Source organism: Ursus arctos, unplaced genomic scaffold (assembly GCF_023065955.2).
Source record: "Ursus arctos isolate Adak ecotype North America unplaced genomic scaffold, UrsArc2.0 scaffold_6, whole genome shotgun sequence".
NCBI lineage: Eukaryota > Metazoa > Chordata > Mammalia > Carnivora > Ursidae > Ursus > Ursus arctos.
In genome coordinates this window covers 7,444,791-7,470,359 of record NW_026623078.1, presented here as the reverse complement: position 1 = coordinate 7,470,359, position 25,569 = coordinate 7,444,791, and the positions used below count along the sequence as shown (strand labels likewise).

General features: G+C 39.2%; 2 protein-coding genes across 12 annotated transcripts in view; one reads left to right on the top strand and one right to left on the bottom strand.

The window, feature by feature from the left end:
• SPIDR (scaffold protein involved in DNA repair) overlaps nucleotides 1–11,524 on the bottom strand; it is a 478,698-nt gene extending 467,174 nt beyond the window's left edge. Inside the window, exons 1-2 of one of the 4 annotated variants that reach the window (XM_057307780.1) lie at nucleotides 11,388–11,524; nucleotides 9,569–9,598 (exon numbers count right to left, since the gene is read on the bottom strand). In XM_057307780.1, coding sequence (XP_057163763.1) covers nucleotides 9,569–9,598; nucleotides 11,388–11,420 — 63 coding nt within the window. In that variant the 5' untranslated portion in view covers nucleotides 11,421–11,524. The remainder of the gene's footprint in view (nucleotides 1–9,568; nucleotides 9,599–11,387) is intronic. The other 3 variants (XM_057307781.1, XM_044390348.3, XM_026516505.4) reach the window with 3 other exon arrangements.
• Nucleotides 11,525–11,615: 91 nt separating this feature from the next.
• The window catches only part of LOC113250087 (uncharacterized), an 80,419-nt gene continuing 66,465 nt past the window's right edge, over nucleotides 11,616–25,569 (top strand). For 2 of the 8 annotated variants that reach the window (XR_008957757.1, XM_057307777.1), the window contains exons 1-2: nucleotides 11,616–11,839; nucleotides 15,167–15,460. The gene's annotated coding sequence lies outside the window, so the exon portion shown is untranslated. Of the gene's footprint in view, nucleotides 15,461–25,569 lie in introns of all 8 variants that reach the window. The other 6 variants (XM_057307779.1, XM_057307773.1, XM_057307776.1 and 3 more) reach the window with 4 other exon arrangements.

Here is a 25,569-nt window from a genome sequence, read left to right as displayed (position 1 = left end):
TTTTTTTAATTTTTTTTTAAAGATTTTATTTATTCATTCGACAGAGATAGAGACAGCCAGCGAGAGAGGGAACACAAGCAGGGGGAGTGGGAGAGGAAGAAGCAGGCTCATAGCGGAGGAGCCTGATGTGGGGCTCGATCCCATAACGCGGAGATCACGCCCTGAGCCGAAGGCAGATGCTTAACCGCTGTGCCACCCAGGCGCCCCTCAAAAATCAATTTAAACAATTTATGGAGACCAACAAGAATGAAAACACAATGGTCCAAAACCTATGGGACAGTGCAAAGGCAGTCCTAAGGGGAAAATACATAGCCATCCAAGCCTCACTCAAAAGAATAGAAAAATCTAAAATGCAGTTTCTATATTCTCACCTAAGAGGCCGGAACAGCAACAGAGGGAGAGGCCTAATCCACGCACAAGAAAGCAGTTGAAGAGTAGAGCAGAAATCAATGAATAAGAAACAAGGAGTACAGTAGAGCAGATCAAAAGAACTAGGAGCTGGTTCTTTGAAAGAATAAATAAAATTGACAGACCACAGGCAAGACTTATACAAAAGAATAGAGAAAGGACCCAAATTAATAAAATTATGAATGAAAAGGGAGAGGTCACAAGCAACACCAATGAAATTGGAAGGATTATTAGAAACTTTTATCAACAGATTTATGCCAATAAATTAAGCAGGCTGGTAGAGATGGACGACTTTCTGGAAACCTACAAACTACCAAGACTGAAACAGGAAGAAATTGATCTTTTAAACAGGCCAATTAATTATGAAGAGATTGAGTCAGTGATTAAAAAGCCTTCCAAAAACAAAACTCCAGGACCGGACGGTTTTCCTGGGGAATTCTACCAAACATTCAAAGAAGAAATAATACCTATTACCCTAAAGCTATTTCAAAAAATAGAAACAGAAGGAAAGCTACCAAACTCATTCTATGAGGCCAATATTACCTTGGTCCCCAAGCCAGGCAAAGACCCCATCAAAAAGGAGAATTACAGACCGATTTCCCTAAGGAATATGGACCCCAAAATATTCAACAAGATCCTGGCTAATAGAATCCAACAGAACATTAAAAGGATTATCCATCATGACCAAGTGGGATTCATTCCTGGGATGCAAGGGTGGTTCAAAATTCGCAAATCTATTAGCGTCATAGATTTTATCCAGAAGGAAAAAGCCAAAAATCATATGATTCTCTCAATAGATGCAGAAAAAGGATTTGACAAAATACAGCATCTTTTCCTGATTAAAACCCTTCAGAGTGTAGGGATAGAGGGTACATTCCGCAATCTCATAAAAACCATCTATGAAAAGCCTACAGCAAATATCATTCTCAATCAGGAAAAGCTGGAAGCCTTTCCCTTAAGGTCAGGAACACAACAAGGATGCCCACTCTTCCCACTATTATTCAACATAGTACTAGAAGTCCTTGCAACAGCAATCAGACAACAAAAAGGGATAAAAGGTATCCAAATCGGCAAGGAAGAAGTCAAACTATCTCTCTTCACAGATGACATGTTACTCTATATGGAAAACCCAAAAGAATCCAATCCCAAACTATTAGAACTTATAGAGCAATTCAGTAATGCGGCGGGATACTAAATCAATGCTCAGAAATCAGTTACATTTCTAACCACGAATAATGAGACTGAAGAAAGAGAAATTAGGGAATCCATTCCATATACAATAGCCCCCAAAACCATATGTCACCTTGGAATTAACTTAACCGGAGATGTAAATGATCTATATTCTAGAAACTATAAATCACTCTTGAAAGACATTGAAGAAGACACAAAAAGATGGAAAAATATTCCATGCTCAAGGATCGGAAGAATTAACATAGTTAAAATGTCCATGCTACCCAGAGCAATCTACACTTTCAATGCTATTCCGATCAAAATACCAATGACATTTTTCAAAGAACTGGAACAAACAGTCCTTAAATCTGTATGGAACCAGATAAGGCCCCGATCGCCAAGGAATTGTTTAAAAGGAAAAACAAAGCTGGGGGCATCACGGTGCTGGATTTTGAGCTGTACTACAAAGCTCTGATCACAAAGACAGCATGGTACTGGCACAAAAATAGACACACAGACCAATGGAACAGAATAGAGAAAACAGAAATGGAAAGAGCTCGATGTGAGACAGGAATCCATCAAGATCCTAGAGAACATAGGCAGCAACCTCTACGACATTGGCCACAGCAACCTTTTTCATGACACATCTCCGAAAAGCAAGAGAAACAAAAGATAAAATGAACTTGTGGGACTTCATCAAGTTCTGCACAGCCAAGGAAACAGTCAAAAAAACTAAGTGACAGCCCACGGAATGGGAGAAGATATTTGCAAACGACACTACGGATAAAGACTGGTATCCAAGATCTTCAAAGAACTTCTAAAACTCAATACGCGAGAAACAAATAAACAAATCATAAAATGGGCAGAAGATATGAACAGACACTTGTCCAATGATGACATACAAATGGCTAACAGACACATGAAAAAATGTTCAAAATCATTAGCCATCAGGGAAATTCAAATCAAAACCACACTAGGATACCGCCTTATGCCAGTTAGAATGGCAAAAATTCACAAGGCAAGAAACAATTGCTGGACAGGATGTGGAGAAAGGGAATCGCTCCTACATTTTTGGTGGAAATGCAAATTGGTACAGCCACTCTAGAAAGCAGTGTGGAGGTACCTTACAAAGTTAAAAATTCAGCTACTCTATGATCCAGCCATTACACTACTGGGTATTTACCCTGAAGATAAAGATGAGGTGAAGACAAAGGCCATAAGCACCCCAATGTCCATAGTAGCATTCTTCACAATAGCTAAATCGTGGATGGAGCCGAGATGCCCTTCAACAGATGACTGAATTAAGAAGTTGTGGTCCATATATACAATGAAATATTACTCAGCTATCAAAAAGAACGATCTCTCAACATTTGCTAAAACATGGACAGCACTGGAGGAGATAATGCTAAGTGAAATAAGTCAAGCAGAGAAAGACAATTATCATATGGTTTCACTCATTTATGGAACATAAGAAGTAGGAAGATCGGTAGGGGAAGAAAGGGATATAGAAAGGCGGGGTAATCAGAAGGGGGAATGAAGCATGAGAGACTATGGACTCTGGGAAACCAACTGAAGGCTTCAGAGGGGAGGGGGGTGGGGGAATGGGATAGGCTGGTGATGGGTAGTAAGCAGGGCACGTATTGCATGGTGCACTAGGTGTTATACACAACTAATAAATCATCGAACTTTACATCAAAAACCAGGGATGTACTGTATGGTGACTAACATAATATAATAAAAAAACATTTAAAACAAAAAAAACTAGATGCTCTGACGGCCAGGGTAAACGAGGCAGAAGAACAAATCAGCAAATTGGAGAATGGATTGGTAGAAGAGAAAGCTAAAACAGAAACGTGGCTCAAAAAAAACCAATCTCAAGATGTAGGTTACAGGAGATTACTGACTTAATGAAACGTTCTAATGTCAGAATCATCTGATTCCCGAAGGGATGGAGAAAGAGAGAGGTCTGGAAGAGATATTTGAACACATTGTAGCTGAAAACTTCCCTAAACTAACAAAGGAAACAAGCATTCGGTCCAAGAGGCAGAGAGGACCCCTCCCAACCTCTATCACGACAAACCTATACCACATCACGTCATACTGCAATGCACTAATATTAGATCCAAGGATACACTATTGAAAGCGGCCAGGGCAAAGAAATTTCTCACATACCAAGGCAAAGGTATCAGAATTACGTCAGACCTCTCTGCACAGACCTGCAATGAGAGAAAGTGTTGGGGGGGGCATTTTTAAAGCTCTTTCAGAGAAAAACATGCAGCCAAGGATCCTTTATCCAGCAAGACTGTCATTCAGAATTGATGGAGAGATAAGGACCTTCCAGAATCGCCAGTCACTGAACAATTAGGTAACCACGAAACCAGTCCTACAGGAGATATTAAGGGGGATTCTATAAAAGTAAAAAGGTCCCAAGAGTGATACAGAACAGAAATTTACAATCTATAGAAACAAAGACTTCACAGGCAACATGACATCATTAAAATCATATCTCTCCATAATCACTCTCAATGTGAATAGCCTAAATGCTCCCATAAATGCCACAGGGTTGCAGACTGGATAAAAAGACATGACCCATCCACTGGCTGTCTACAAGAGACTCATCTTGAACCTAAAGATACATCCAAACTAAAAGTGAAGGGATGGAAAACCCTCTTTCATGCAAATGGATCTCAAAAGAAAGCTGGGATAGCAATTGTCATATCAGACAGATTGGATTTTAAACTAAAGACTATAGTTAGAGATACAGAAGGGCACTATATTATTCTTAAAGGATGTATCCAACAAGTGGATATGACAATTATAAATACATATGCCCCCAACAGGGGAGCGGCAAGATACACAAGCAAACTCTTAACCAGAATAAAGAGACATATAGATAAAAATACTTTAATAGTAGGGGACCTCAACACTCCACTATCAGCAATAGATAGATCACCTAAGCAGAAAATCAACAAAGAAACGAGAGCTTTGAATGCCATACTCAACGACTTGGACCTCACAGATATATATAGAACACTACACCCCAGAACAAAAGAATACTCATTCTATTCTAATGCACATGGAACATTCTCCAGAACAGATCATGTTCTGGGTCAACCAACTGGTCTCAACCGATACCAAAAGACTAAAATTATTCCCTGCATATTCTCAGACCACAATGCTTTGAAACTGGAACTCAATCACAAGGAAAAACTTGGAAGACACTCGAACACTTGGAAACTAAGAACCAACCTGCTCAAGAATGATTAGATAAACCAGGAAATAAAAAATCAGTTTAAACAATTTATGGAGACCAACAAGAATGAAAACACAACGGTCCAAAACCTCTGGGACACTGCAAAGGCAGTAGTCCTATGGGGAAAATACATAGCCATCCAAGACTCACTCAAAAGAATAGAAAAATCTAAAATGCAGTTTTTATATTCTCACCTCAAGAAGCTGGAGCTGGAACAGAAGAACAGACCTAATCTACACACGAGAAAACAGCTGATCAAGATTAGAGCAGAGATCAATGAATTAGAAACCAGGAGCACAGTAGAGCAGATCAACAAAACAAGAAGCTGGTTCTTTGAAAGAATAAATAAAATAGATAAGCCACTGGCAAAACTTATCCAAAAGAATAGAGAAAGGACCCAAATTAATAAAATTATGAATGAAAAGGGAGAGGTCACAACCAACACCAATGAAATAGGAAGGATCACTAGAAACTTTTATCAACAGCTTTACGCCAATAAATTAAGCAACCAGGAAGAGATGGAGGCCTTCCTGGAAATCTATAAACTACCAAGACTGAAACAGGAAGAAATTGATTATTTAAACAGACCAATTAATTACGAAGAGATTGAAGCAGTGATCAAAAACCTCACGAAAAACAAAACTCCAGGGCCTGATGGATTCCCCGGGGAATTCTAGCAAACATTCAACGAAGAAATAATACCTATTCTCCTGAAGCTCTTTCAAAAAATAGAAACAGAAGGAAAACTACCAAACTCATTCTATGAGGCCAATATTACCTTGATCCCCAAGCCAGGCAAAGACCCCATCAAAAAGGAGAATTACAGACCAATATCCCTGATGAATATGGACGCCAAAATTCTCAACAAGATCCTAGCTAATAGGATCCAAGAGTACATTACAAGGATTATCCATCATGACCAAGTGGGATTCATCCCTGGGATGCAAGGTTGGTTCAACATTCGCAAATCGACCAGTGTGATAGATTATATCAACAAGAAAAATGCCAGGAATCATATGATCCTCTCAATAGATGCAGAAAAAGAATTTGACAAAATACAGCATCCTTTCCTGATTAAAACCCTTCAGAGTGTAGGGATAGAGGGTACATTCCGCAATCTCATAAAAACCATCTATGAAAAGCCTACAGCAAATATCATTCTCAATGGGGAAAAGCTGGAAGCCTTTCCCTTAAGGTCAGGAACACGACAAGGATGTCCACTCTCGCCATTATTATTCAACATAGTACTAGAAGTCCTTGCAACAGCATCAGGCAACAAAAAGGGATAAAAGGTATTCAAATCGGCAAAGAAGAAATCAAACTGCCTCTCTTCGCAGATGACATGTTACTCTATATGGAAAACCAAAAAAAAATCCACTCCCAAACTACTAGAACTTATAGAGCAATTCAGTAATGCGGCGGGATACTAAATCAATGCTCAGAAATCAGTTGCATTTCTATACATAAACAATGAGACTGAAGAAAGAGAAATTAGGGAATCCATTCCATTTACAATAGCACCAAAAATCATACGTTATCTTGGAATTAACTTAACCGGAGACGCAAAGGATCTATATTCTAGAAACTATAAATCACTCTTGAAGACATTGAAGAAGACACAAAAAGATGGAAAAATATTCCATGCTCATGGATCGGAAGAATTAACATAGTTAAAATGTCCATGCTACCCAGAGCAATCTACACTTTCAATGCCATCCCGATCAAAATACCAATGACATTTTTCAAAGAACTGGAACAAACAGCCCTGAAATTTTTTGGAACCAGAAAAGGCCCCGAATCGCCAAGGAATTGTTGAAAAGGAAAAACAAAGCTAGGGGCATCACGATGCCGGATTTCGAGCTGTACTACAAAGCTGTGATCACAAAGACAGCATGGTACTGGCACAAAAACAGACACATAGACCAATGGAACAGAATAGTGTAAACACAAATGGACCCTCGGCTCTTTGGGCAACTAATCTTTGATAAAGCAGGAAAAAACATCCAGTGGAAAAAAGACAGTCTCTTCAGTAAATGGTGCTGGGAAAATTGGACAGCTACACGCAAAAGAATGAAACTTGACCACTCTCTCACACCATACACAAAGATAAACTCCAAATGGATGAAATACCTCGATGTGAGACAGGAATCCATCAAAATCCTAGAGGAGAGCATTGGCAGCAACCTCTACGACATCGGCCACAGCAACCTTTTTCATGACACATCTCCAAAGGCAAGAGAAACAAAAGATAAAATGAACTTGTGGGACTTCATCAACATAAAAATCTTCTGCACAGCCAAGGAAACAGTCAAAAAAACTAAGAGGCAGCCCACGGAATGGGAGAAGATATTTGCAAATGACACTACAGATAAAAGACTAGTATCCAAGAGCTACAATGAACTTCTCAAACTCAATACACAAGAAACAAACAAATCATAAAATGGGCAGAAGATATGAATAGACACTTTTCCAATGATGACATACAAATGGCTAACACACACATGAAAAAAATGTTCAACATCATTAGCCATCAGGGAAATTCAAATCAAAACCACACTGAGATACCACCTTATGCCAGTTAGAATGGCAAAAATTCACAAGGCAAGAAACAACAATTGCTGGAGAGGATGTGGAGAAAGGGGATCCCTCCTACATTGTCAGTGGGAGTGCAAGTTGGTACAGCCACTCTGGAAAACAGTGTGGCGATCCCTTAAAAAGTTAAAAATTGAGCTACCCTATGACCCAGCCATTGCACTACTGGGTATTTACCCCAAAGATACAGGCGTAGTGAAGGGAAGGGCCATATGCACCCCAATGTTCATAGCAGCATTGTCCACAATAGCTAAATCGTGAAAGGAGCGGAGATGCCCTTCAACAGATGACTGGATTATGAAGATGTGGTACATATATACAATGGAATATTACTCAGCCATCAGAAAGAATGATTACACAACATTTGCAGCAACATGGACGGCACTGGAGGAGATAATGCTAAGTGAAATAAGTCAAGCAGAGAAAGACAATAAGGAGGAAGATCAGTAGGAGAAGAAAGGGATAAAGAAAGGGGGGGTAATCAGAAGGGGGAATGAAGCATGAGAGACTATGGACTCTGAGAAATAAACTCAGGGCTTCAGATGGTGATGGGTATTAAGGAGGGTACTTATGGCATGGTGCGCTGGGTGTTATACGCAACTAATGAATCATGCAACTTTACATCCGAAAACCAGGGATGTACTGTATGTTGACTAACATAACATAATAAAAAAATATTATTATAAAAAAAAAAGAAGTAAAATGATGCTTAAGCAGAGGAATAACAATATAATCAAAGTGGTGTCTCTAAGGGAAAGTCATCGCAAAAGATGGAATAGGAACATGCTATATTCCTGGTACCACAAAAACATTCCAAGCATGAAGTACTTTTGACCTGACCTAGGGTGACAGAAAAGGGGAAGGAAAAAAAAAAAAAGAAAAAACCTGGGGAAAAACTACTGGGGTAGCTAGCTTCCAAGATGGCTCCCTACCCTACCTTTTAGCATTCACATCCTCTCTAGTCCCCTCTCACACTGCTCCAGGTGGATCTGTGATTAAGAGAATAGAATGGAAGAGATGGCATGTCACTTCTGATACTGTTATAAAAGACACTTTGGCCTCTTTCTTAGTCCATCCCTCTTTCTTTCTCTTCAGTTGCCATGTTGTGAGAACAGCCCTATGAAAGTGGTAAGGACCTGATACTTCCAACAAACACATGGGTGAATTTGTAAGTGGATCCTACAGTCTCAGTGACCCTTTATTTGACTGCAACTTGTAGGAGACCCTGAGCTGGAACAAGCCATTGAGCCATTCCCAGATTTCTGACCTTCAGAAACTGTATAAAACACATGCATTTGTTTTAAGCTCCTTCAGTTTTGATACAATTTGTTAAATAGCAATAGATCACTAACACAATTATGAAAAAGAAAAACTGATAAGTTCTTGAAAACTGATAGAATGAAGAGGACAGAATTGAGTCTCAAATCAAAAACTAAGATTTCTAAGTTAGGATATAATGTGAATGCCTGACATTAAATTTTTGGTTGCCAACACATCCATTTCAGAAGACATCCATCTTGAATAAACATAGCACCAGTTATATGACAATTACTACCAAATCAGCATGATAAGGAATTAAGCCGTCCCTCCTCATAAAGGTCCCTCTTTCAAAAAACCCTTGAAAACCTACATAACTGACCATTTGAGTGACCCTGCTTCTTCCTTCTGGTGCCCTAATTCCCACTCTTAGGCTTTAAATTAGCCAATAAAGAATGAACCTCGAAAGCCCTAGATATCTCACCCTCAGACCCTAATTAAGGCAGACCCCAGGTTCTCTTGCTCTTCTTCTCCCCCAACCTCCCTCAACCTCACAGTGTGGCCCTTCGTTGTACAATATACCCTCCAGGACCTATGAGTAATAAATCTCACTCCTCAAAGTTCCCTGATGGATTTTGCTGAAGTGCATCCTGAAATCATAACCACATGGTCTGCTCAGCCAGAACATTGGCTCTGGTCAGGGCAAATGGCTCACTACAAGTAATCTGAGGGCCCAGGCTAGTGCCTCAGGCATTCCTAGCCAAGCATTTCTATGAATAGGCTGAGACCAACACAATGCAGAAGAAACTGATATGAAATTGATAACTTCATGATACACGGAGTTTAAACTGAGCTCAAGGAAGTCAGCTATATAGCAGTGACACCTACCATCAATCTGTGAGATTGCAGAGAACAAATCTGTAAAGTGAGAAAAAGCACAAGGTCAAAAATTAGAACGTGGCAGGAAAAGAGTAAAGAGTAAGGGGTGCCTGGGTGGCGGCTCAGTCAGTTAAGCATCCAACTCTTGATTTTGGCTCAGATCATGATCTCAGGGTTGTGAGACTGAGCCCAGAGTTCAGTTCTGCACTCAGTGGGGAGTCTGCTTGAGATTCTCTCCCTCTCCTCCTGCCCCATCCCCTACCTCATGCACTCACACTCTCCTCTCTATATAAAAATAAATCTTTAAAGAGATGTAAATGAGCAGATCCAAGACAAGAAGAGAATCAGGATAGCAACAGTCAGGGATACTTGCTTCCCCCCCAAGAAAAGAATTAAATAAAAGTGACAAATGTGCCAAATGCTACAGTGACCATGAGTTAACAATTTCATGTAATTCCTTGATTTTTTTTTTCACATTTGAATATTTCTGGAATCAGAATGTGTCTTACAATCAATAGGTATGTTTGATATAGGTTTCTTTTACTCCCTATAATCAGTTACAAAATTCAGTGTCTGACAATCGATGATATTCCAGAAGCAAAGAAATCTAATAAGGAAGTGAACCAGTACATGTGAACTATTTTTTCAAGAATTTTTTTTTTTTTTTTTTTTTTTTTTGTAAAAGGAAGAGGAGTCAAAGGAGGCACTCAGAGACATCTGAGTGGCTTAGCCACTTAAACCCTACTCTTGATTTCACTCAGGTTATGATCTCAGGTTCATGAGATCAAGGCCTCCCTACCCCCCCTGAGCTGAGCATGGAGCCCCCTTAAGATTCTCTCTCTCCCCTTTCCCTCTGCTCCTGCCCTCTGCTGGAGGGTTCTCTCTTGGGGGGAAAAAAACGAAGCACTGTGTTTGCTTTTTAAAATTTTGTTCTAATATGATGAGACAAGCATATTTGTAAGCAAGGATCTTAGAAACAGCTTAAAAAGGTAATGGACACGTGAGTGCCGAGACAAACACAATTCACAAAAGAAAAAGACGTACTCACAAATTCAGGTACAATCATCTAAATATCATAAATGCAATATTCCCTATACACCTACCCCATGTCCAGACACTGTGGTATGAGTTGGTATACAGTTTGGCACCGGTTAGCTTCAGACTCCTCTCCCACAGACGCATTAATAGAAGATTCAGAAACAGTTTAGGATAGAAAGGAAAAGTGTGGCAACAGAGATATCTGGGGAAAAAATGGCACATCCATTCTAATATCCACCGCAACTTTGTGTGTTACACGACAGTCAAAAAAGACACAATGCCAAACACAAGCGAGTAAATATATCTCACACGCTAGTTCCAGATTCAACTCCTGCTGCTACCTTCCGTCCTCTCCAGCTGCGACCTCTCGCCTTTCCCAGTAAGTGGCTCTCCCCTCCGCGCCTCTAGTGGTTTTTCTCCCGGCCCTCCCATCCCACCGGGAACGCGCGGCCCCAGAGGGCCCGCGGAGGGCTCAGTCCCCACACCGAGGCAAGAGACCGACCTCAGAAGAGGCAAACCGCGACGCGGGTTCGATTCTTGCTCACCGTCAGAACCTGCCGCAGCCTACCAAGATCACCGTCTACACAGCGCCCACCTCTCAACCCTACCAGCCTGAGGCCAGCCACGCGCTCCTTGCGCCCCGTCTGCCCGGCCCATGGGGAAGAGAAGGGAGTCGGGACACGCTGGCGCGGCAGGGGGGTGGGGGGGGAGACTCCAGGGCGACCGGCAGAGACAGCACAGAGACAGCATGCCTGGCCTGACGCGGGTTCCCAACGCATAACTTACTTACCTTCCGGCCACTACAGCCGCTGCTGCGGGGCATCTCTAAGCACACCGCCTCTGCCCGCGCTATCAGAGTCCCCAAAGGCGCGCCTCTTACTCAAGGCGCCGGAAGGCTGCGCGCCTCCGAACGCTCAGGGCGCGCCGTATCGCGCGCTGCAATTGGCAGGCTCTCGGGCGGGGGGCGGGGCTTCTCCAGGCGCCCTGCCTTCCAGGCTCTGTGCGCCTCACGTGCGTTGCTATTGGAAGAAGTTCGGGTGTAGGGCGGGGTTTCTCAGTCACTCGACTCCACAGACTTAATATGGCTGGGTTGTGACCGAAGTGGGCTCTGTTCACTACCTCTTTGAGTGCGGAAGGTGCTGCTCCGGTGCTTATGGCACTTATCGTGAGGCTTGCGATTCTGCGGAGTGAGCTCTGGGCTGCGTTGCTACCCATGGAGTTCCTGGTTGGGGAGCTGCTTAGGTGAGTTCTTGGAGGGGGGAGGGGGGAAGCGTCAGACTCCAAGTGTGTTTCAAATACAGTTCTTAGGTGGTCTGTTTTGTCAAGCAACAACTGCCCTTAAATAAAAACTGGAGGGGCCCCTGGGTGGGTCTAGAGAACAAAATGGACTCTCATGTCAAGCAATGACACAAGCAGTTAAAGGTACTGGGAGTTATCACTAGGACCAGTTGTCAGCTGACACCCAGAACCGGTAACTCGCAGAACAAAAGGAAGTCTCCGAGGGCCCAGAACCTATTAAATTCTTTTTAAAAAGGGGAGGATTTTGGCAGCAAACTGTCAGATTCTTAAGACCTGACCCCTCTATGTCTGACCACTTCGAAAAGGCAACTGCCGCCCAAGGCTCTGCAGGATTGATCTCCACACAGAATCGAGATCCTTCATTGCTTGAATGTAATAAGCCATGGGTGCTGAGAGCTGACCAGACCAGACAGAGGCTCTGTCTCAACTGCGTGCCCACAGACTAACTTAGCATTGGTTCCTTAACTTCCTACACCTTTCCATTATCTTGTTTGTTGTTTGGTTTTTCTTATGCCCTGCTCTGTGTGCTGTATCAGAAGCCAAGTGTAATCAATCACATGGTGAAATATCATTGAGTTTGGAATCCTGAACCCGCTTTATAATTGTGATTTAACTTTCCTTTATGATTGAATAAAGCTGACATTGTGGAAAGACACAACTCGTGTGTGTGCCTTGATAGCATGCTCATGACAGTGGCTGTCAGTTACACCTCCCAACTCTTGATCTCAGCTCAGGTCTTGATCTCAGGGTGGTGAGTTCAAGCCCAAGACTCCCAGTGTGGAGCCTACTTAAAACAAAAAACAAACAAACAAAAACCTTGAAGTAGGCTACAAATTCAATAATCAATACTTAAGGAATGGTTCTAGCTGCTGAAACCAAAAGAAAGGAGTGTTCTTTCCCCATCTATTGAAGCGGGGGTAGGTTAGGTATCCAGAGCAGAAATTCTCAAATTTAGGACACATTAAAATCCCGAAGAGAATTTGCTATAACAGGGGTGACTAATTTCGGAATCTGTAGGTCTAAGGTGGTGCCAGAGAATTTGTATTTCTGACAAGTTCCCAGATGATATTTGATGGAGAGAACAAAGGTAAAAGAAACATAGAAAAAAAATTAAACTTCCTTCCAACTTACAGCACATTGACAAGTACTTGAGACAGGCAGGAGCATAGCTTAGCTTAACATTAGCCTGACCTCCAGGATCCTGTAAGTCTCCTTTAACCTAAAAATTCCTTTGGAAACTTCCTTTATCTCTATCCACCCCCCAAGATATATGTTAGCAATCATCCTCCAAGCATATTGCACACTGATATACATCTAGAGGGTCTCATGACTAAGATTTTACTGGACAGTATAGTAGATGACCTTTTCCTAACAACAGCTAGCCTCTCTAGGTCCTGGAAACCTTGCTTCCAAATTCCTGAGAGACTTACACCATCCCTAACTCCCTCCCAACTTGAAAGTATATAATCAGCCACACCTCACAACCCCAGTGCAGCTCTTTCTGCCCACAGGTCCTGTTCCTGTGCTTTAATAAAACCATCTTTTTGCACCAAAGATATCTCAAGAATTCTTTCTTGACTCTTTGCTCCCAAACTCCAACATTTTCACATCAATATTGTTGATGCTGGTCCTGTAACTCACTTTGGGAAGTAGAGGCAACCACCATTTCTTAGATTCCACAAGTGTCTCAGCACTTTGAGAAGTAAATATAAAACAAAACACAAGGGGAAGAGGAGCTGGGACTGAGTAGAAACTGAATTAGATCACGAAGTCTAACTAGATAGGAATATGCTGTAATAAAAGCATCTGTTGAAGAAAAAACTAAAATGATGATTTAAGCAAGTTGAGAAAGTGTCAGCCTGGGGAAGAGAAAAGGATTCTTCATGGTACCCTCAAAAGTATAGTGGAAGTGGAGTTTTGTCTTCTGCTTCAATTTATCCATTCTCCCTATACATTTGCCATTGTTGCCTCAATTAGGCCTTATGACACAGTTTGACCATCTTATTGCATCTCTGCTTTGGCTCTCAATTTTATATCTACAATCGACCTCTCCATGCTGCTCAGCTATAGCCCCATTACACTACCTGCCTGTCATTGCCACCTGAATGTCTGAGAAACTCTTTAACCTAAATTTTTCTCCTCCCCAGATAAGATAATTCTCCATCTCAGTAGTGGCACCAACATCCGCCCAGTAGCTCGTGATGAAACCTGGAATTTTCGTGAACATTTTTTGTCTCTCTTATCAAAATCTGGACTGTCCCACCTCCCATTTGTAAATTTCTCACCTATCCACTCGTTCTCCACTGCCACTACCATATTCCACGGCCACTAATTTCTTTTGCCCAAACTACTCAGTAGCTTCTAACCAGTATCCACTAATCCAGTCTTGCCCCCATCTACCATATACATAGAATCCATTCTCCATATACACATTCCAGTGATGTCTATGCTGCCCATATTAGTCTTCCTTTCAGTTGCCAAACGTACCCCGGGGCCTCAGGGTCTATGGATTTGCTACTCCATTTGCCTGAAAGGCTCTTGCCTTCATATACAGCTATTGAAAATTGTTGACCCTGGGAGAAAGATACATAGAAGTTTAATATATTATTCCTTCTACTTTTCAAACATTTAAAAATCATTTTTAAAAGTTTAAGTTGAGATTTTTAAAAAACAAAAACAAAAAGAAACAAACAAAAACCCCAGAACTTGATCTTAATTTCTCTGAACTCCCAAAGCTGAGCCTCCCTATTCATTTTTACAGACCCTATGCTCCTTTGAAGATGTTATAATAATCATAATCTAAACAATCATAATTATCATCTGGCTCCACCTCCACATTATAAGGTAGTACCATTTCTGTCTTCTTGACCTTTACATCTCCAGCACATAGCACAATGTTCCATATACAAAACACTCTAATATTTGCTTGAATGAATGAATAAACTAATAATTATTAAATAATTATGTCTAATAATTTACTTGAGGTCTCACAGCTACAAAGTGTTTAGGATTAGAACTCATGTGTGACACCAAGGTCCATGTTTTCTCCATTCTACCATTCATAAGATAGTATGATTATGAGGAATTTTCCATTGAATAGAGAGACTCAGCAAAAGTCAATTATCAATAAGAAAGATAAGTCTGTGCTGGAATGCATTTTTGAATATTCCCCAGTCTTGTCAACAAATATTCGATGCCAAAACATAAAAACAAGTGGGAAAAACTTTCACTTTTCTCATCAGACTTTTTGGCCTGGCTCTTGTTTTGCAGATATCTGGGGTTTTTTGTGTGTGGTTTTCACTCGGCTTACAAGGATCCTAAGGATTCCATGGAAGGGTCATTGGAGTCTGTGATGGGGGCAACAGTCACAACAGATCTCTACTATACCACCGGGGCAGTTCTTCTTCCCTCTGTTTTAAAAATAGGGTGAGATTTCATATGAATGAGAGAGAAATGTTTGAAATGTACTAATCTAGTCTATATTCTTTTCTAGCCTAGTAGTTAAGATTGCAGTGGACTGCAACTGAAGCCAAGATTTGAACGTGAAAAAATGAAACTGTAAAGGTATCAAAATAAATCATAATCAAATTCATGTATAATCTTGGGGGGGGATGTTTCTTTCTAACTATGACTCAAAAATTCACTACTCATGATAGGAAAGATTGATAAATTCAACTGCATGAAAGCCTTAATTTATGCATGGCGAAAACTACAACGAGCAAAGTAAAAGACAACACAATAGGAAGAATATTTGATACTCCTCTCATATAAAAAGAATACTCCCCTAAAGTATAAATTGCTCTTGAAATCAGGAAAAGAATAGTCAACAACACAATAGAACATGGGCAAAAGACATGAGGTGTTCACAGAAAAAGGGACACAAATACCCTTTATATATATGAAAAATGTGTCACCTCAATCATGAGAAATACAAATTAAAACTGCACGCAGAAAATATAGGCTGAAATCTAGATATTTGATGAAACACATTAAGGTAAGGGCACTCTCATAAACTACTAATGGAAGTACAAAATCATAACACCACTATCAAGGGGAATTTGGCAATATTTTTCAAAATTAGAAGTGCATTTATCCTTTAAGCTAGTAATCTCACTTCTAGGAATTATTTCTACAGATATACCTGCATACATATGAAATGATATGTATGTAAGGATATTTATGCAGTATTATTTGCGAAGGTAAAAGACTAGAAATAACCAAAGTACTCATTTACATAAAGGAGACTATTAAATAACCCATGGTACACCTTCACAAAGATCCCTAGGATATATTTTAAAAAGCAAAGGGCAGAATAGAGTTCATAGCATGTTGTCTTTCTAAGGGTATGAAACCAGGGAAAGACTGTTATTTATATTTGCTTGTGTCTACATGAAGATACACTAGACATATAGAAGGAAAAAAACCTTATTTTATTTTTTTAAATATTTTTATTTAAATTCAATTAACCAACATATAGTACATCATTAGTTTTTGATGTAGTGTTCAATGATTCATTAGTTGCATATAACACCCCACGCTCATCAAATCATGTGCTCTCCTTAATGCCCATCACCCAGTTACGCCATCCACCCACCCCTCTCCCCTCTGCAACCATCTGTTTGTTTCCCAGAGTCAAGAGTTTCTCATGGTTTGTCTCCCTTTCTGATTTCTTCCCATTCAGTTTTCCCTCCCTTCCCCTATGGCCCTCTATGTTATTCCTTATATTTCACAGGAGTGAAACAGTGTGGCAATTGTTTTTCTCTGATGGATTTATTTCACTTAGCATAATCCCCTCCAGTTCCATCTCTGTGGTTGCAAATGGTAGGTATTCATCCTTTCTTATGACTGAGTAATATTCCATTGTACATATGAACCATATCTTCTTTACCCATTCATCTGTTGAAAGACATTTTGGCTCATTCCATGGTTTGGCTATTGTGGACATTGCTGCTACGAACATGGGTGTGCACGTGCCCCTTTTTTTCACTACATCTGTGTCTTTGGGATAAATACCCAGTAGTGCAATTGCTGGGTTGTAGGGTGGCTCAATTTTTAACTTCTTGAGGAACCTCCATACTGGAAAGAACCTTATTTTATATGGAGTTTTATTCTGTATAGAGGAGAGGAACCAAGTGATTGGCATGAAGGAAATAAGCCTTCTGCATCTCTACCTTCTAATATTGTTTTTATTTTTGAACTGAACATATACTTACTCAAAAAATAGATTGAAAAATTAAGAAAAATGTATGCTATGTTCTGGAGTGATGATGGTTGCATAGCTGTAAATATAGTGAAAACCGCTGAATGGTATACTTTAAAAGGTGAAATTTAGGGTATTTGCATTATATTTCAATAAAACAGTTATTTAAAAAATTGGTCAGGGACTGATAGCATCAGTATCATGTGGGAACGGTTAGAAATGAAAATTCCTGGGCCCCATCTTAGACTGACTAAATCAGAAATGTTATGGGTGGGGGCTGGCAATCTGTTCTGACATGCCCTCCAAGTGATTTTGAAGTATGCTCCACTTTGAGAACCACTGGATTAGATGTGGTTGCTAGGGGTAACAGGTTCTTGTACAGTACTAATCTGAAAGCATCTCACTAGGAAATCCATGCACTCAGGGTAGGAAGAGAAGTCCTCCTCAATCTTCTTTTTATAATCATAAAAAACAATAATGTCAATAATCATAATAGTATCTAATAAATGTGTGCAGGCACTGTATTAATCCCTTTACATGAAAATAAGTGTCTAACAGCCTACATTAGGACATAACCCATACATTGTAAGTTCTCAAAAGCTGTTAGATATTACTATTGTTTACCTAAGATTTCTTTGTTATTATTATTTATTATTATTATTATTTTGTAGTTTATTATTCACTTCAGATCATCTTTTTTAGCATCTCTTTTTACAGTTTTATTGAGATGTGCCATACAGAACTATATAAGCTTAAGGTGTACAGCATACTAATTTGATTTACATATATTCTAAAATGATTACCACAATAAGTTTAGTTAATACCAATCATATTATATAGATATGAAAGAAAAAAAGAAAAAGAAAAAAATTGCTTTTTTTTTCTTGTGGTGAGAACTCTTAGGATCTAACGTCTTAAAAATTTTCAAGGGAGGGGGCCTGGGTGGCTTAGTCAGTTGAGCATTGGACTCTTGATTTTGGCTGGGTTGTGATCTTTAGGTACTGGGATGCAGCCCCCCACTGGGCTATGTGCTCGGCTCCGAGTCTACTTCTCCCTTTCCCTCTGATCCTCCCCCACTGTGTGCATGCACACAATCTCTCTCTCAACTAACTAAATAAATAAAATCTTAGAAAAAAAAAACTTTCAAGGGGTGTCTGGGTGGCTCAGTAAGTTAGGCACCTGACTCTTGCTTTTGGCTCAGGTCACAATCTCGTGGGTGGTGGGATCAAGCCCCACATCAGGTTAGGTGCTCAGAGGGGAGTCTGCTTGATGATTCTCTCCCTTTGCCCCCCCTGCCCCTTATAAATAGATAAATCTTTAAAAAAAAAAAAAAACCCTCCCAAATTATACATCTCTAGTATTTGCTTATCTCATAACTGGAAATTGTACTGTTTTTTTTCAGTCCTCAAGAATATTTTTTTCATTTAAATTCAATTAATTAACATATAATGTTTTATTGATTTCAGAGGTAGAAGTCAGTGATTCATCAGTCTTATACAATACCCAGTGCTCATTGCATCACAAGCCCTCCTTAATGTCTATCACCCAGTTACCCCATGCCCACACCTCCCTCCCCTGAAGCAACCCTCAGTTTGTTTCCTATGTCTCCTATGGTTTGTCTCCCTCTCTGGTTTCATCTTGTATTATTTTTCCTCTCTTCCCCTATGACTCTGTGTTTTGTTTCTTAAATTCCACATATGAGTGAGATCGTATGATAATTGTCTTTCTTTGATTGACTTATTTCACTCAGCATAACACCCTCTAGTTCCATCCATGTCATTGCAAATGGCAAGATTTCTTTTTTCTTTTTTTGATGGCAAAATAATATTCCATTTTACATATATACCACATCTTCTGTATCCTTTAATCTGTCAATGGACACCTGGGCTCTTTCCATAGTTTGGCTACTGTGGCTATTGTTGCTAAAAATATTGGGGTGCAGATGCCCCTTCAGATCCCTATCTTTGTATCTTTGGGGTAAATACCTAATAGTGTAATTGCTGTCTATTTTCAACTTTTTGAGGAGCCTCCATACTGTTTTCCAGAGTGGCTGTGCCAGCTTGCATTCCCACCAACAGTGTAAGAGGGTTCCCCTTTTCTCCACATCCCTGCCAACGTCAGTTGTTTCTGACTTGTTAATTTAGCCATTCTGACTGGTATAAGGTGGTATCTCATTGTGGTTTTGATTTATATTTCCCTGATGCCAAGTGATCTGGAGCATTTTTTCATGTGCCTGTTTGCTATCTGTACGTCTTCTTTGGAGAAATGTCTGTTCATGTCTTCTGCCCATTTCTTTATTGAATATTTTAATTTTTTGAACACTAAGTTTGATAAGTTCTTTATAGTTTCTGGATACTAGCCCTTTATCTGATCTGCATTAGCAAATATCTTCTCCCATTCTGTTGGTTGTCTTTTGGTTTTGTCGATTGTTTCCTTCCCTGTGTAAAAGCTTTTTATTTTGATGAAGCCCCAATAGTTCATTTTTGCCTTTGTTTCCCTTTCCCTTGGAGACATGTCTAGCAAGAAGTTGCTGTGGCCAAGGTTGAAGAGGTTGCTGCCTGTGTGCTTCTCTAGGATTTTGGTGGATTCTCTCTCACATTGAGGTCTCTCATCCATTTTGAATTTATTTGTGCATGGTGTAAGAAAGTGGTCCAGTTTCATTCTTCTGCATGTGGCTGTCCAATTTTCCCAGCACCATTTATTGAAGACACTGTCTTTTTTCCAATGAATATTCTTTTCTACTTTGTCAAAGAAAAGTTGGCCATAGAGTTGAGGGTCTATTTCTGGGTTCTCTATTCTGTTATATTGATCTATGTGTCTGTTTTTGTGCCAGTAACATGCTGTCTTGATGATCACAACTTTGTAATAGAACTTGAAGTCTGAAATTGAAGCCACCAGCTTTGGTTTTCTTTTTCAACATTCTTCAGCTATTTGGAGTCTTTTATGGTTCTATACAAATTTGGGGATTATTTGTTCCAGCTCTGTGAAAAAAGTTGATGGTATTTTGATAGGGATTACATTGAATGTATAGATTGCTCTAGGTAGCATAGACATTTTAACGTTATTTGTTCTTCCAATCCATGAGCATGGACTGTTTTTCCATTTCTTTGGGTCCTCCCCAATTTGTTTCATGAGTGTTCTATAGTTTTCTGAGTACACATCCTTTGCTTCTTTGGTTAGGTTTATTCCCAGATATCTTATGGTTTGGGGGGCAATTTTAAATGGGATTGACTCCTTAATTTCTCTTTCTTCTGTCTCATTGTTAGTGTATAGAAATACAACTGATTTCTGTGCGTTGATTTTATATCCTGCCATATTGCTGAATTCCTTTATGAATTTTGGCAATTTTGGGTTGGAGTCTTTTGGGTTTTCCACATAGAATATCATGTCATTTGCAAAGAGTGAGAGTTTAACTTCTTTTTTGCTGACTTGGATGCCTTTTATTTCTTTTTGTTTTCTGATTGCTGAGGCTAGGACTTCTAGTACTATGTTGAACAACAGTGGTAAGAGCGGACATCCCTGCCATGTTCCTGACCTTAGAGGAAATGCTCTCACTTTTTCCCCATTGAAAAGGATATTCACTGTGGGCTTTTCCTCGATGGCTTTTATGATATTGAGATATATTCCCTCTATCCCTACATCAAGAAAGGATGCTATACTTTGTCAAATGCTTTTTCTGTATCTATTGAGAGGATCATTTATTGATGTAGTGTTTCACATTAATTGATTCGTGGTGTTGAACCAGCCTTGAAACCCAGGAATAAATCCCACTTGGTTGTGATGAATAATCCTTTTAATGTCTGGTTGGATCCTATTGGCTAGTATTTTGGTGAGAATTTTGGCATCCATGTTCATCAGGGATATTGGTCTGTAATTCTCCTTTTTGGTGGGGATCTTTCTCTGGTTTTGGGATCAAGGTAATGCTGGCCTCATAGAAAGAGTTTGGAAGTTTTCCTTTCATTTCTATTTTTTGAAACAGCTTCAGAAGAATAGCTATTAATTCTGTTTTAAATGTTTGGAAGAATTCCCCTGGGAAGCCATCTGACCCTGCACTCTTGTTTGTTGGGAGATTTTTTTTTTTATTACTGCTTCAATTTCCTTGCTGGTTATGGGTCTGTTCAAGTTTTTTTTTAATAATTTTTTTTATTATATTATGTTAGTCACCATACAGTACATCCCTGGTTTCTGACGTAAAGTTCGATGGTTCAAGTTTTCTATTTCTTCCTGTTTCACTTTTTGTAGTTTATACGTCTCTAGGGGTGCATCCATTTCTTCCAGATTGCCTAATTCATTGGCATATAGTTGCTAATAATGTGTTCTTATAATTGTTTGTATCTCTTTGGTGTTAGTTGTGATCTCTCCTCTTTCATTCACGATTTTATGTGTGTGGGTTCTTTCTCTTTCTTTTTGATAATTCTGGCCAGGGATTTATCAATCTTACTAATTCTTTCAAAGAACCAGCTCCTACTTTCGTCGATCTGTTCTACTGTTCTTTTGGTTTCTATTTCATTGACTTCTGTTCTAATCTTAATTACTTCTCTTCTCCTGCTGGATTTAGGCTTTATTTGCTGTTCTTTCTCCAGCTCCTTTGGATGTAAGGTTTGGTTGTGTATTTGAGACCTTTCTCGTTTCTTGAGAAAGTCTTGTATTGCTGTATACTTCACTCTAGGACCACCTTTGCAGCATCCCAAAGGTTTTGAACTGTTGTGTTTTCATTTTCATTTGTTTCCATGAATTTTTTAAATTCTTATTTAATTTCCTGGCTGACCCATTCATTCTTTAGTAGGATTCTCTTTAGCTTCTGTGTATTTGAGTTCTTTATCATTTTCCTCTTGTGATTGAATTCCAGTTTCAAAGCAGCATGGTCTGAAAATATGTAGGGCATAATTCCTTTCTTTTGGTACTGGTTGAGATCTGATTTGTGGCCCAGTATGTGATCTATTCTGGAAAATGTTCCATGTGCACTTGAGAAGAATATGTATTCTGTTGCCTTAGGATAGAATGTTCTGAAAATATCTGTGAAGTCCATTTGGTCCCCTGTGTCATTCAAAGCCCTTGTTTCCTTCTGCTTAGAAGATCTGTCCATTGTAGTGAGTAGGGTGTTAAAATCCCCTAGTATTGGGGCACCTGGGTGGCTCAGTCATTAAGCGTCTGCCTTTGGCTCAGGACATGATCCCAGCATTCTGGGATTGAGCCCCACATCAGGCTCTTCTGCTAGGAGTCTGCTTCTTCCTCTCCCACTCTCCCTGCTTGTGTTCCCTCTCTCACTGGCTGTCTCTGTCAAATAAATAAATAAAATCTTTTTAAAAAATCCCCTAGTATTATTGTATTATAGTTGAGGTGTTTCTTCTTGACTTTGTTATTAATAGGCTTATATAATTGGGTGCTCCCTTGTTAGGGGCATAAATATTTACAACTGTTAGATATTCTTGTTGATTAGACCCTTTAATTATGATATAGTGTCCTTCTTAATTTCTTATTACAGTCTTTCATTGAAAATCCAATTCGTCTGATAAAGGATTGTAACCCAGGTTTCTTTTGATGTCCATTAGCATGGTAAATGGTTTTCAACCCCTCCCTTTAAATCTGGAGGTGTTTTTGGGTCTAAAATGAATCTCTTACTGAGAGCATTTCGATGGATTTTGTTTTTTTTTTAATTCAATCTGATATTCTGCATCTTTTAATTGGGGGCATATTTACATTCAGAGTAACTATTGAAAGATATGAATTTAGTGACATTGTATTACCTGCAAAGTGACAGTTACTTTATTTTGTCTCTGTTCCTTTCTGGTCTATGTTAGTTTAGGGCTCTCTCTTTGCTTAGAGGATTCCTTTTAATATTTCTTGTAGGGTTGGTTTGGTGACCACAAATTCCTTAAGTTTCTGTTTGTCCTGGAAGTTTTTTATTTCTCTTTCTATTTTGAATGACATCGTAGCTGGATAAAATATTCTTGGCTGCATATTTTTCTCATTTGGCACCCTGAATATATCATGACAGTCCTTTCTGCCTTGCCTGGTCTCTGTGGATAGATCTGATGGCCAATCTAATATTTCTACCCTTGTAAGTTACTGACCTCTTGTCCTGAGCTGCTTTCAGGATTTTTTCTTTATCTCTGAGATTTGTAAGTTTCACTGTTATATATTGGGGTGTTGACATATTTTTATTGATACTGAGGAGGGTTCTCTGTGCCTCCTGGATTTTGATGCCTGCTTCCTTCCCCAAATTAGGGAAGTTCTCTGCTATAATTTTCTCCAATACACCTTCTGCCCCCTCTCTCTTTCCTCTTCTTCTGGGATCCCAATTATTCTAATATTGTTTCACTTCATGATATCACTTATCTCTCAAATTCTCCCCTCATGGTCCAGTAGTTATCTCTCTTTTTCTCAATTTCCTTTTTCTCCATCATTCTATACCACTAATTCTCTCTTCTGCCTCACTTATCCTAGCAGTTAGAGACTCCATTTTTAATTTCATCTCATTAATAGTCTTTTTTATTTCAACTTCATTTGATTTTAGTTCTTTTATTTCTCCAGAGAGGGATTCTCTAGTTTCTTCTATGCTTCATTCATGCCCAGCTAGTATCTTTATAATAGTTATTCTGAAGTCTAATTCCAACATCTTCCTTATATCCATACTGATTAGGTCCCTGGAAGTAAGTACTGCCTCTTGTTCTTTTTTTTTTATGTGAGTTTTTGTGACTTATCATTTTTTCCAGAGAAGAATAGATAAAGGAAAGAACAAAATACTAAAATGGCAACAACAACCCCAGGGAAATGTATGCTAAACAAATCAGACAAGACCCAAAACTGTGGAAAATAAAAAAAGAGAGAGAGAATAAAATCAGACAAGCGAGCAGAATAAAGCAGTACACAGGATTCTGTGCATATTTTGGTCTGCTTTTTAGAAAACTAGATCACAAAATTGTAAAGAAAGAAAAGCATATATGTATAAAAATAAGGTTAATTACTATGGTTAATACTATGGTATTAATAAGGTTAAATACTATGAAAAGATAGAATATAAGTGTTAAAAGGGAATAAGGTTAAATAAGGTTAAATACTATGAAAAGATAGAATATAAGTGTTAAAAGGGAAATTAAAAGACAAGAAAGAAAAGAAGAGAAAAAGAAAAAACCAACAACAACAAAAAACAAAGGGGTATAAACAGACAGGTGAACAGTCCAGAGTAATACACAATCTCCTGGATGTATTTTGGTCAGTTAGAAGAAACTACATCTCAAAATTGTAAAGACAGAAAAACTTACATATACAAAAATAAAGTTAAATGCATTGAAAGCACAGAATGTAACTGTAATGATGGAAATTTGTACCCTGATGTTCATAGCAGTAATGTCCATAGTAGCCAAACTGTAGAATGAGCCACCCATTCAGATAAAGATGTCATTCATATATACAATGTAATATTACTCAGCCATCAGAAATGATGAATACCTACCATTTGCATCCACATATATGGAACTGGAGGGTATTATGTTGAGTGAAATAAGTCAATCACAGTAAGACAATCATCATATGGTTTCACTCATATGTGGAATACAAGGAATAGTGTAGAGAACCATAGGGGATGGTAGGGAAAACTGAATGGGAAGAAATCAGAGAAGGAGACAAACCACAAGAGACTCTAGACTACAGGAAACAAACTGAGGGTTGGAGAAGGGGGGAGGGGGAGGTGATGGTAACCAGGTGATGGGTATTAAGGAGGGCACGTGATGTATGGTCACTGGATGTTATACGCAACTAATGAAACATTGAACATTATATCATAAACTACTGATGTACTATACCTTGACTAATACAATTAAAAAACAAAAACAAGGAAAAGCAAGAAGACAAAGAAAAAAAGAATAACAACAAGGACAAAAATGAAATATGATCAGACAGGTGAATAGAACAGAGCCATACATTAGATTTGGGGTATATTTAGGTGTGTTAGAAGAAACTGCATCCCAAAATTATAAAGAAAGAAAAACTTATATATATATACAGAAATAAGATTAAATCCAGTAAAGAGATAGAGTGCAAATGTAAAAGTGAAAATTTAAGAAGATTTTAAAAAGGAGTTGATGAAATAAGAAATTGGCCGAAAAAGGAAAGAAAATTTTTTTAAAAAAATTAAAGTTGAAGGATTAGAAAAAAGATGGTGGAAGACTAGGGGACACCTTTTTCAGCTAGCCCCCTGAGTCGAGCTGGATATCTACCAGACCATCCTGGAAAACCACGGACTCAGCCTGAGATGCAGGAAGATACATCTGGATCTCTACAAATGAACATCTACAGCACTGAGTATTGAGGTACAAAGTGGAGAGCCGTGAATCTGTGCACAGATATCAGAAGATACATGGAAGGGGGAGGGAGCTAACGTGCTCAGGCGCCAGGAAGTAGTAGCCACCTGCACTGGGGAGCTGGCCGGACTCACGAACTGGCACCCTTGAGAAAGCAGACTGAGACCATG